General features: G+C 45.8%; 2 protein-coding genes across 3 annotated transcripts in view; both read left to right on the top strand.

Annotated features, from left to right (window-relative positions):
• The first annotated feature begins 2,142 nt into the window (after nucleotides 1–2,142).
• Nucleotides 2,143–7,621, top strand: pheta1 (PH domain containing endocytic trafficking adaptor 1). Of its 2 annotated transcripts, none has more exons than XM_017451664.3 (3): nucleotides 2,143–2,279; nucleotides 3,149–3,224; nucleotides 3,416–7,621. In XM_017451664.3, the coding sequence occupies exon 3, from the start codon at nucleotides 3,455–3,457 to the stop codon at nucleotides 4,211–4,213; it is 759 nt and encodes a 252-aa protein (XP_017307153.1). In that variant the 5' UTR covers nucleotides 2,143–2,279; nucleotides 3,149–3,224; nucleotides 3,416–3,454; the 3' UTR covers nucleotides 4,214–7,621. The 2 variants fall into 2 exon arrangements, with proteins under 2 accessions (XP_017307153.1, XP_017307155.1); XM_017451666.3 differs by having other exon boundaries at nucleotides 3,149–3,220.
• A 299-nt stretch (nucleotides 7,622–7,920) lies between these two features.
• sh2b3 (SH2B adaptor protein 3) overlaps nucleotides 7,921–12,446 on the top strand; it is a 48,724-nt gene continuing 44,198 nt past the window's right edge. Inside the window, exons 1-2 of the mRNA XM_053674608.1 lie at nucleotides 7,921–8,129; nucleotides 8,830–8,917. Coding sequence (XP_053530583.1) covers nucleotides 7,936–8,129; nucleotides 8,830–8,917 — 282 coding nt within the window. The 5' untranslated portion in view covers nucleotides 7,921–7,935. The remainder of the gene's footprint in view (nucleotides 8,130–8,829; nucleotides 8,918–12,446) is intronic.

Below are 12,446 nucleotides of genomic sequence, written 5' to 3' on the forward strand. Positions count from 1 at the left end.
GATGATTATATTGACCCTGAAATACGTTTGCAGGCGTGTTTTCAAGCTTAACCTGATGTTGCTTCTTTTTAGAAATGGAGAAATAAGTCAGATGTTCTGCAGCAGAAATACTAAGACTAGGTTTAAAAACTTGATCTAATAATGAGGAATATGTCAAAATGATCAAATGTAATAAGATGAATAAATACGCCCAAACTCGTAGGAACATCAAGATGAAAAAGAGTTTATCTAATGACGTTTCTGGTTTTTGTAGGAGGTCTTGGTGAAGTTTCCTTTACAGCTGCTTCAGTCTGCAGACACAGCGGCCCAGCGCAGGAGAGGTTCTCTTATGTGGACATCTTACTGTGGGACATGAACAACCACACATCTACACACTTACAGCTGGAACAAGTAACACACACATACACAGAGACACACATCTACACACTTACAACTGGAACAAGTAACGCACACATACACCCTCTCCTTGTCTGTCTCCTTGTCTCTCCCTCTCCTTGTCCCTCTCCTTGTTCCTCTCCTTGTTCCTCTCCCTCTCCTTGTCTAACCATGGCAGTTTTACCTGCCTTTGGAGCTAATTAAACCACTTAATGTTACACGGGCTGAAACTATATAACGAGAGTCCCTGTTGAAGGGAAGAGCCTTTTGCCTTTTTCTCGTGAAAAGCTAGAGCGTTTTATCTTATCCGCGCTGTCGCCGGTTCTATGTTTTCCTCCATAGTCACGCCAGGGGCTAATGGTTCACATAGACAGGGCGTAGGATCTGCACCGCTATCTATTGTCTCCATTTAGCCCTGGGGTTCAGGAGGAGAGAAGTCCTCTGCCTCATCTGCAAACTTTCTCGCTATCCATCTCTTTTTTTTTTTTAATTTAATTTTTTTTTTTTTTGAGTGTTCTGAAGGCTCACCCTCCTCTTCCTCTCCTGCCTTTCCCTGCCACGCCCACTTCCCCTCCCTTCTTCGCCCAGCCGTCCACGCCCATTTAAGCTGCATTTTTCAGAAACATTGATCGGTAGTCTTGAGCTGAAAGAGGGGGGTTTCATGACGCTTTAACGTATCGTGTCCCCTCTGGAGCATCAGTGAATGTTTGTACCTTGTGTAATAGTTGTGTACGAGTCCCTCAGTCGTCCTCGGTGTGAAAAGATGGATTTTGACATCATACAGCAGCTGTTGGAAAGGGCTCAAACACAGAAGATGCTGGAACAGTAAAGAATGTGCAGGACCTGGAGGATTTTTCTGAAGAACAGGGGACAGTTTAACTGCTCAGGACAAACAAGGGACTCGTGAACATGAACAAACATCACACACCATAAACACAGTCGTGGATCATCCAGGTAACACACACAGTATTGCAGTTGATTACACAGGGTTCCCACCGGTCATGGAATTTCTGGAATGTCATGGAATTTTGATAAAATTCCCTGACTGGAATATACTTCATCATTTAGGGAAACACTCACAAAATCAGCTTGTCTGTAATGTGCGTTGTTCTTTAAGTTGTTTCTAAGTCTCTAAGATTAATCCACACATTTTTGGCACCGCTTATCCTACACATGGTTACGGGGAGTCTGGAGGCTGTCCTAGTGGACTCGGGGCAGGGGACACTCTGGACAGGGTGCCAACCCAGCGCAGGGCACAATCATGCGCGCACACACACATTCACATGCTACAGAGAATTTAGCCATGCTAATCAGCCTATAATGCATGTTTTTGGACTGGAGGAGAAAACCAGAGTACCCAGAGGAAACTCCGGAAGCGTGGGGAGGACACGCAAGCTCAGCGCACACGGGGCGGAGACGGGAGTCGAAACCCCAAGACCAACCCACCCATGGGTATCCTAACCAATCATGACCATCTATGAGCTCATGCATGTGGGGGGGGGGGGTGGCAAGGGGGTGGATGACGTGCTATATATTCTGCATTTTTTTTTGTATTTTGAAGTCAGGCATGACTATAAAATTATAAAAGTACCTACTGTACAATGATTAGGGGCTGAATGCTATTTTATAGTAATAATAATAATAATAATAATAATAATAATGAAAATGTTATTTTCGTGTGTGAAAACTGAATCAGCGAAACAATTCTTCAAATTAGAGGTATTTGATTGTTAACGACTCAGTGAACAATGAAGAAGAACCTGAAGCTGATTCTGATTCACACAGAGTCGATTCATATCACGTGATGAGACATGTTTGGGATGCTGCCTGGTGTCACGTGACTCCGGGCTGCAGGACTTGCAGCAGCGCGAGCAGGCTGAAGAAAGCGGCGGTGGATGTTTTCGGTAAGATGAACCAAAGCTAAAAGTTTAATCTGCTTAATGAATTCTCGCCCACTTTATCACTCTAATGTCTTATAAATGTAGTATTTAAAATAATTTGATTAAATTCTGTTCATATCTGTTCAGTTAAGGCTGTATTAGCGTGGCTTTCCCCCACCCGTACCAGTTTTCCAAAGTCCCCCCTATTCCAGCCGATCCCTGCGATAGGATTGGTTAGGAGTTCGCTCTGGGAGCACGCTGATTGGACGGTTCTGCCAGAGTCTGACCCGCTAGCCAATCACAGTGCAGGAAGCCTGGTTTGGCGGAATGTGGTTGGGAAAGTAACAACAACAAAAACGCTGACGGCGCTTTAAATCTTTTACTGCTGATTGTGTTATATCCAGATTTACAGAAATATTATCACGCAGAATAGCAGGAATTGTGTTGTTTTGCAAAGAAATGAGCATTCTTACTCGAGACCCTGGAGAATGTTTCTTCATTACCGTACAGATGTTGCTTTTATTAGCGATGCAGATGTTAATGATGCGTTTGACGGCTGATTACGTCATTTCCTGAATTCTCAAGTTGTAAATCATTTATGTATTAAAGAATATATCACATTACACTTTTTAATCTGTATAATGTTGTGTTCACATGTTTATTCACATTGAAAATAGATGAGTAAATACGTTCAGATAGTTTTAGTGTGTGTGTGTGTGTGTGTGTGTGAGAACAGGAAGTAAGACATGGACAAATTTACCTTGTGATGGTCAGTGTTCCACTGCAGCGCTCAGATTTATCTTTAACTCACACACACACTCTTGTGCCTCTGAGTGTCTGCACCGTGCTGTTTACTCACTGTGTGTGTGTGTGTGTGTGTGTGTGTGTTACAGAGCTTTGTGATGGTGAGCCTCGGCGTCAGTAGGTGATGTGATGTGAAGAGACGACGCTGCCCGAGTGTGTGTGTGTGTAAGACAACGCTTCCTCACTTTCTCACACACTCATAACGTTACACACTCCTGTGTGTATGAAAGCTAAGAAAATCATCGGTGTATATTTTTGCACATTTCTTCTCTTCCGTCTGATTAAACAGACCTTCGTAGATTAATGAAGGTGTTAATGAGTTGTTCTTATTTTGGTTTTATTTCTTTCTCTCTCAGCTCTGTGAGTGTGTGTGTGTGTGTGTGTGAGGTGTGGCGATGAAGCTAAACGAGCGGAGCGTGGTGCACTACGCCACCTGTGGCGTTCCCCCGGATAAATCGGGCTTCCTGATGAAGAAGAGCGAGCGCAGCGGGACGTTCCACCGGCGCTGGTGCGTTCTGAAAGCCAACCTGCTGTTCCTGTTCGAGGAGCGCGGGAGGCGCGAGCCGGTGGGCCTGGTGGTGCTGGAGGGCTGCACGGTGGAGCTGTGCGAGAGCGAGCGCGTCGACTTCGCCTTCGCCGTACGCTTCGGCACGAGCCACATGCACACGCTCGCCGCCGACACGCAGGCCGAGATGGAGGACTGGGCCAAGGCGTTAGCGCGCGCTAGCTTCCAGTACCTGCGCCTGGTGGTGCGTGAACTCGAGAAGCAGCTGGAGGAGGCACAGAAGAGGCACGAGGACGGAGCAGCAGGAGGTGGGGAGGAAAGTGCAGCGCTCCGTCCTGATCTAACCGGCAGGGAGAACGGAATTTCCTGGAGCGAACCACCGCAAACCGACGAGCTCGGAATTCCGGGACGAGACAACAGCGTCTCCTGGAACAAACCCACGGCTGCTAACGGGGTGGCCTGGGAGAGCGAGTGTGGCGTGAAGGCGCGTCCTCCACCCGTTCCTCCACGCAGGAAAAGCCCCCCTGAAATGGGTGTGGCTCACGGAGGGGTAGGCGTGTCTCCCGGGACCACCTGCTTCTCCAAACTGCACGACTGGTACGGAAAGGAAGTGGCTCAGATCCGCAGCGAGTGGCTGCAGAGTCAGTAGCAGGAGAGTGTGTCGGAGTCGGGGCGATAATCAGAGTCACGATACATCTCAGATTTCAGAACTGTAGAGTTACTTGGGAAGAGGCGGGGCAAAGAGTCCTGAGTGACTCACAGCCGAGCGTGTGAAGCTTTAACACCAGCATGCGTTCAGAGGGGGGGGGGCAGTCTGCTGAGACGAGGAGCTGAGTGTACGGAACACTCAGTCTCTCCGTGTCTAATCCGAATCTCAGACTCTCCGTGTCTAATCCAACTTCCACCGTAGTATTTTTACACTAATTCCGAAATAAGCGAGACTCTCATAAATGTCCACGTTCACCATAGAAACACATTTTTCACGAATAAGATTGGAATGAAAAGGTACTGAAACGACGTAAACGGAGAAACAGAGGCGCGACATGGCCGTGTACGAGAGTCTAGACTGAAAGATCGACAGGAAGTCACTGAACGTGGATAATTAACGTGTCCGTATCGTCTCAGCAGACGTCTCGCCTTCTCGTTTAAGGGTACAGAGTTAACGCCGTCGTCTCGGTGCTTCACCATCCTGCCTTCTTCTTCTTCTTCTTCTTCTTCTAATCAGACTCTGTTACCAGGAGTTTTATTACACTTTTATACTCACTGTGTTTAATCTTTATACATACAGAGGTCACTAATACATTTGATACGGTTTTTAATGTTTACCACGTGTTGAAGATGATGTTAAGATTTTATCTTTAAACAGGACGTGAGGAGGACACCTCCGGATAGCGTGCCATTATATTTCAGTGCCTTTTATTTCTCCGTGTTCGTTTCCACCGTACTCCGGAAATAAAAAGCAGGAACTGACGAGTCTTTGGGGGGTCAGGGGCTTAAACCCTCGAGAAGCTACACAACACAGCGGATTCAAAGTAGAGCTGGTTCGGTCCGATGCTGAAACCTTGAGTACGGATACGATACGATACGATACGATACGATGCTGAAACCATCGTTGATTGAAAGCTTTAAACTGAGCAAATTGTAAGTGAGGTGTTTTAAATAACTGCTGGAACACGTGACGCGTGTACAGGATATAAAATACGTCCCCGTCCACACTGACTTCCACACGACGCTGACTTTTATCCACATACGTTAAAAAAACCTATTAAAATGTACACGTACACGTATTAAAATGATAGTTATATTTGTTACACGACTCTACGGGGTTTATACGTTTTTATCTCCGGTATCTGATCCGGTATGATTACAGTGTCCGTACTCTAACGGTAACAAAGTACTCAAACACTGTCACGCTCAACAGATTCACGTCCTTTATAAAATGGCCGCTCTGTCTGAATGATCGGCTCTGTGGTGCTGCACCAATCAGTGATGACCGGCGCTGTTAGCTCCGCCCCCGAGACCTGTTAGTTACCATTGGCGCCCATTTTTAAAAGGAACCAGAAAGAAAACGTCCAGCACGGGTGCTGAAAGTTTTGTTCCTTTGTGCGGTGGAAATGCAGTTTTATTTCATAATGTTTTGTTAGTAATGATCCGTGTTTAGCGCTGTAGCATGTGTGAGCGCGACGTTAGCGAGCTGGAGCTGGTCTTTAGCAGAATGTATTAGTTATATATATATATGTATAAGTATATAACGGTAATGGAATTGTCGAGTGTGTACGTGTCGCATCCGTGTACTGTGATGTACAGCGTTTACACTCGACAGCCATGTCTGCGTTTCAGAATGTCTGTCCTACGAGACATGAACACATTTTATTTAGAATAAAGAACGCGGTACTCGACGACAAACGAGCAGACGACCTGTTGCACTTTTTTATTTTGGGAGAAACCTTGATACTGGGGTTTTACAGAGACTGGGCGCACCAGTCTCCGTTTATATATCGTATCTATATCTGTGTACTCTACTACATCTATACATCATGTACCTCTACATTTAACACTCTTTTATTGATCCACATTCACCAAGTGCAGCCTGAGCGCAGGAGTACCGAAGGAATCGAACACTTTCCATTTGGAGTGCCTGTTACCGTTCCCAAGTTCTTTTCCCGAACAGCGCAACACGGCGTGTTTTATTCCTCTGACTCCACAGCAGTGACTCGCCTTTATGTGTTACAGAACGACGGGTCTTACTTTACACCTCGATTTCTACAAAAACCCGTTTTCATCACAGCAGCTATAACCGTCGATCCCTGACTGTCACAATGCGCTGACACTGGAGACTCCTTCCTTAACTGTTAAATAAATACCTGCGTTTACATGGACAGCAGTAATCTGATTATTGACCTTAATCTGAGTAAGATAATGTGATTAAGGTGTTTATATGAGTCGCTTTTAGAATACTCCTGTCATGTTCCCGTTTTACATGTTATAGAACATAATTAGATTAACAGCCCGCGTCATTACGTCACCGCGCCACGCCGTCTGACGTCCCTCCAGAATTTCACGTATCAACTTACAGTTCGTCTTCGTTATGGGACCGTATACAGTTTTGGGTGTTTTTATTTATTTATTTTTTTACGAACGCTTTAAGTGCAGTTAATTATTCGTCATGCTGTACGTGCAAACAGACGACCGCTTGAAGCCGTGGGTGTGTCCCAAATCGCATACTTACCGTCTATATAGTATCCACATTTATTTCCTCTAATTACAGGCCTATAGCCTGTAAGTATGCGGTTTGGGACGCGGCCGTGCTCTCTTGTTTGCTGTAAAACAGTCGAGCGCTGCCGTGTGTGATCGTGTCCTGTCGCACGATGCAGTGAAAACTCACACGGCGTTAACAGTGTAATTAAGGTGTGTACACGTCTGTAACGCACGTCGATAATGCGACTAAAACAGGAATACTCCACACGTCTTAATTCCATTAGTGTTCACTTCGAGTGTGACTTTAATCGGATTAAGGTCATCAATAGTGTCTGATTACATGCTAGTGTCTTAATCAGAGTATCGTATTAATCGGATTCATAACAGATCATCGTTGTCCGTGTAAACGCACCGATTGTCTCCTTTCTTTAGGAAAACTTCACCACATCAGCGCTTTTTAAATGGTGGAACATCCGCCGTACATGTCCCTGTGAACGAGGTGTTGCTATGGAAACGATAACGTATTAGGACGAGCGCATTGAGATATAAACCTGCGCTGCTGTCAGAGCTGCTGTGGGGAATGAATTCTAACTAGATTACAATGATTTTGAAGTGTTAGAACCGTGGCTCTCTGTCGGGACTGAGACACTACAGAACCCTGGACACGGTACTGAACGGTCCTGATTTCAGTAAGACTGTAACCCACGCTGCACGTTCTCTTGTGTCCCAGATGAAAACTCTTGATCTGTGCAGAAGAAATTCCTGGGAAATGTTTTAACACTCCGAGTCTAATGTTTTTGTCCTGTTTCTGTGTCTAATGATTGTATTGGCAAATAAACCACTTCTTTTTACCCAACAAGCGTCTGGTGAGAGTTTGACTGTAAAGCTAATCCGTGCCCGGGGTGTGTGGTGTGATGAAGCGGACGCGCTGTCACCACCGTGAAGGCGATTATTACCACAAACACGCGTAAACTCCTCCGTCCTGAACGTGCCGGAAAACATCACGTTACAGCTTCGCCTCCGACTGGCACTGGAGACTCCTTCCGTAATGACGTCAAATAAACGTCCTCTTGTCTAATCTAGGAAAACGTCGCAGTATCAACCATCTGTTTATCACTAGTGGCACTTCTGCCGCACGAGTCCCAGTGGAACGAGCGGTTACTATAGTAACGAATGAGCGCAGAACTGTCAGAGCTGCTGTTATTGGAGATTACCTGCTGGCGTAGAGCGCGTGACCTCCAGGTGGCGGTGTGTCGCTGTGTAAACTCCACTCTTCGGTCACCCTTCCAGAGCTTCAGCGCGAGCGGTGGTGGTGATTCCAGTGTCCTGGAAGTTGTAGGATTCACAGTCCGGTGTTTGTCTCTCAGGTGTGTTTATAAAACATCAACACCACGAGCTGATCAGAGCGGCACTGGAGACCCGACACACATTCGGGTCAGGGGTCAGGGGTCAGTGTGGATGGAAACACTGTTAAACTACAGTACAGTGTCCTCTTCTTTCTCTTCTAATGTCCGGATAAATCCACCAGTCTGAAAGCCCCCCGCCATTTTAACTTAATATATGCGCATTTAAATGAACACTTAATTACTTAAATAAACATCTATTTTACATTTCATTTAAAGTGTATCTGAGTTTATTAGTTGGTCTGATTTCTTTATTTTCATTAAATCCAGTGTTTATATTGTTTAATTTGAGTGTGTGGACGTTGTCAGGTTTCTGGTTGAATTCTGTTCCGTTAGATATTAGTTGAGTGTATGTAAACAGTTGTTTATAATAAAATGTTTTGGTTTTATTTGGGTTATCAGTGATTGTTCGGTTTGTTTTTACTGTATTTGATTGTATTTCCTCGGCTGTGTTAGATTAGATCCGATCTGATCTGATCTGATTAATAAAGTATTGAGTGATTCATTAGCCGGGTGTTATGTGAGCAGTGAGCCTCATGTGCAGTGTGTAAGCGGGGTGACTTTTATTTCACCGGAAGTGGCCGTGTAAGGGTCCCCCCCCTTTTCTCTGCGCGTGTCTTGTTGTCGCTCTTTTCTCTGTGTTATGTGTTTTCTCTCGCTTCAGGCTGCTTCCTGTGAGCGCGAGCGCGACTCTGCAGTCACCCGCACATGTTCATGATGAGAGAGAAAGCCGCGCGCACCGGGGCCGCCAGGTAACACACACACACACACTCACACACACACACACACACTCACACACTCTCTCTCTCTCTGGACACAGCCATCTGTAACACGCTGCTGTTCGCGTGCGCGTTATTACGTGTTATAACGGTGGAGCGGGAGGAAAGTTTGTTCGTGGGGTTTGTTGGGTCAGAAAACAAAGTTGCTTGTACTTTGTAGATGTGTGTGTGTGTGTGTGTGTGTGTGTGTGTGTGTGTGTGTGTGTGGAGGGTCTCCCCGGATTTGAGTTCTATAACTGGTAGGTTATGTTGCGGATACATAAACTTTCCTGCTGTAAGTGGATGAGGAACGCACGCGCATTATGTAATTGCCGATAATACACACACACACACACACACACACACACACACACACACACACACACACACACACGCTATGTAAAAGTGAGCGGGTGGAGTGTGTGTGTGTGTGTGTGTGTGTGTGTGTGTGTGTGAGAAACGTGGAAAGTGTGTAATGTGCTCTTTTGGCTCGTTATGAAAGATCAGCTCAATTACGTAGTTAATTCTCAGAAATTCAGGCAGAGAATTACACACACACACACACACACACACACACACACTGCGCACACACACACACACATTACACATGCATTATACACATACACACACACTACACATTACACACACACTACACACACACTGCACACACACACTCAACACACTGCACACATACACTGCACACACACTCAACACACTGCACACACACACTGCACACACACTCAACACACACACTCAACACACACACTGCACACACACTGCACACACACTCAACACACACACTGCACACACACTCAACACACACACTCAACACACACACTCAACACACACACTGCACACACACTCAACACACACACTGCACACACACTCAACACACACACTGCACACACACTCAACACACACACTGCACACACACTCAACACACACTGCACACACACACTGCACACACACTGCACACACACACTGCACACACACTCAACACACTGCACACACTGCTGTACTGAACACTAATACAGTACCGCGCGCACTGCACTCCTGAGAGTCAGTGAGACAGGTTATATTTAAGGGCAGTATCCCCTCTGTTCAGTGAGACAGGTTATATTTAAGGGCAGTATCCCCTCTGTTCAGTGAGACAGGTTATATTTAAGGGCAGTATCCCCCCCTCTGTTCAGTGAGACAGGTTATATTTAAGGGCAGTATTTCCCCCTCTGTTCAGTGAGACAGGTTATATTTAAGGGCAGTATCCCCCTCTGTTCAGTGAGACAGGTTATATTTAAGGGCAGTATCCCCCTCTGTTCAGTGAGACAGGTTATATTTAAGGGCAGTATCCCCCTCTGTTCAGTGAGACAGGTTATATTTAAGGGCAGTATCCCCCTCTGTTCAGTGAGACAGGTTATATTTAAGGGGCAGTATCCCCTCTGTTCAGTGAGACAGGTTATATTTAAGGGCAGTATCCCCTCTGTTCAGTGAGACAGGTTATATTTAAGGGGCAGTATCCCCTCTGTTCAGTGAGACAGGTTATATTTAAGGGCAGTATCCCCTCTGTTCAGTGAGACAGGTTATATTTAAGGGCAGTATGCCCCCCCCTCTGTTCAGTGAGACAGGTTATATTTAAGGGCAGTATCCCCTCTGTTCAGTGAGACAGGTTATATTTAAGGGCAGTATCCCCTCTGTTCAGTGAGACAGGTTATATTTAAGGGCAGTATCCCCCTCTGTTCAGTGAGACAGGTTATATTTAAGGGCAGTATCCCCCCCCCTCTGTTCAGTGAGACAGGTTATATTTAAGGGCAGTATCCCCTCTGTTCAGTGAGACAGGTTATATTTAAGGGCAGTATCCCCTCTGTTCAGTGAGACAGGTTATATTTAAGGGCAGTATCCCCTCTGTTCAGTGAGACAGGTTATATTTAAGGGCAGTATCCCCTCTGTTCAGTGAGACAGGTTATATTTAAGGGCAGTATCCCCTCTGTTCAGTGAGACAGGTTATATTTAAGGGCAGTATCCCCTCTGTTCAGTGAGACAGGTTATATTTAAGGGCAGTATCCCCTCTGTTCAGTGAGACAGGTTATATTTAAGGGCAGTATTTCCCCCTCTGTTCAGTGAGACAGGTTATATTTAAGGGCAGTATCCCCTCTGTTCAGTGAGACAGGTTATATTTAAGGGCAGTATCCCCTCTGTTCAGTGAGACAGGTTATATTTAAGGGCAGTATCCCCCCTCTGTTCAGTGAGACAGGTTATATTTAAGGGCAGTATGCCCCCCCCTCTGTTCAGTGAGACAGGTTATATTTAAGGGCAGTATCCCCCTCTGTTCAGTGAGACAGGTTATATTTAAGGGCAGTATCCCCTCTGTTCAGTGAGACAGGTTATATTTAAGGGCAGTATCCCCCTCTGTTCAGTGAGACAGGTTATATTTAAGGGCAGTATCCCCCTCTGTTCAGTGAGACAGGTTATATTTAAGGGCAGTATGCCCCCCCCTCTGTTCAGTGAGACAGGTTATATTTAAGGGCAGTATCCCCTCTGTTCAGTGAGACAGGTTATATTTAAGGGCAGTATCCCCCTCTGTTCAGTGAGACAGGTTATATTTAAGGGCAGTATCCCCCTCTGTTCAGTGAGACAGGTTATATTTAAGGGCAGTATCCCCCTCTGTTCAGTGAGACAGGTTATATTTAAGGGGCAGTATCCCCTCTGTTCAGTGAGACAGGTTATATTTAAGGGCAGTATCCCCTCTGTTCAGTGAGACAGGTTATATTTAAGGGCAGTATCCCCCTCTGTTCAGTGAGACAGGTTATATTTAAGGGCAGTATCCCCCCCCCTCTGTTCAGTGAGACAGGTTATATTTAAGGGCAGTATCCCCTCTGTTCAGTGAGACAGGTTATATTTAAGGGCAGTATCCCCTCTGTTCAGTGAGACAGGTTATATTTAAGGGCAGTATCCCCTCTGTTCAGTGAGACAGGTTATATTTAAGGGCAGTATCCCCTCTGTTCAGTGAGACAGGTTATATTTAAGGGCAGTATCCCCTCTGTTCAGTGAGACAGGTTATATTTAAGGGCAGTATCCCCTCTGTTCAGTGAGACAGGTTATATTTAAGGGCAGTATCCCCTCTGTTCAGTGAGACAGGTTATATTTAAGGGCAGTATTTCCCCCTCTGTTCAGTGAGACAGGTTATATTTAAGGGCAGTATCCCCTCTGTTCAGTGAGACAGGTTATATTTAAGGGCAGTATCCCCTCTGTTCAGTGAGACAGGTTATATTTAAGGGCAGTATCCCCCCTCTGTTCAGTGAGACAGGTTATATTTAAGGGCAGTATGCCCCCCCCCTCTGTTTCGCACGTGAGGTGTTAGTGGAGTTTCTGGCATCATTCTTAAAAACAGAAAGGGGTTTGGCTGAGGAACGTGTTTGTTGGAGCGTGCGACGTGCGTGACGTGCGTGACGTGCGTGACGTGCGTTCTTCCAAATGGTGTAGATGATATAGCGTGTATTGTTCTGTTTCACACTTAGGACCGTGGTTG

The sequence above is a fragment of the Ictalurus punctatus genome, chromosome 22 (genome assembly GCF_001660625.3).
Source record: "Ictalurus punctatus breed USDA103 chromosome 22, Coco_2.0, whole genome shotgun sequence".
Lineage (NCBI taxonomy): Eukaryota > Metazoa > Chordata > Actinopteri > Siluriformes > Ictaluridae > Ictalurus > Ictalurus punctatus.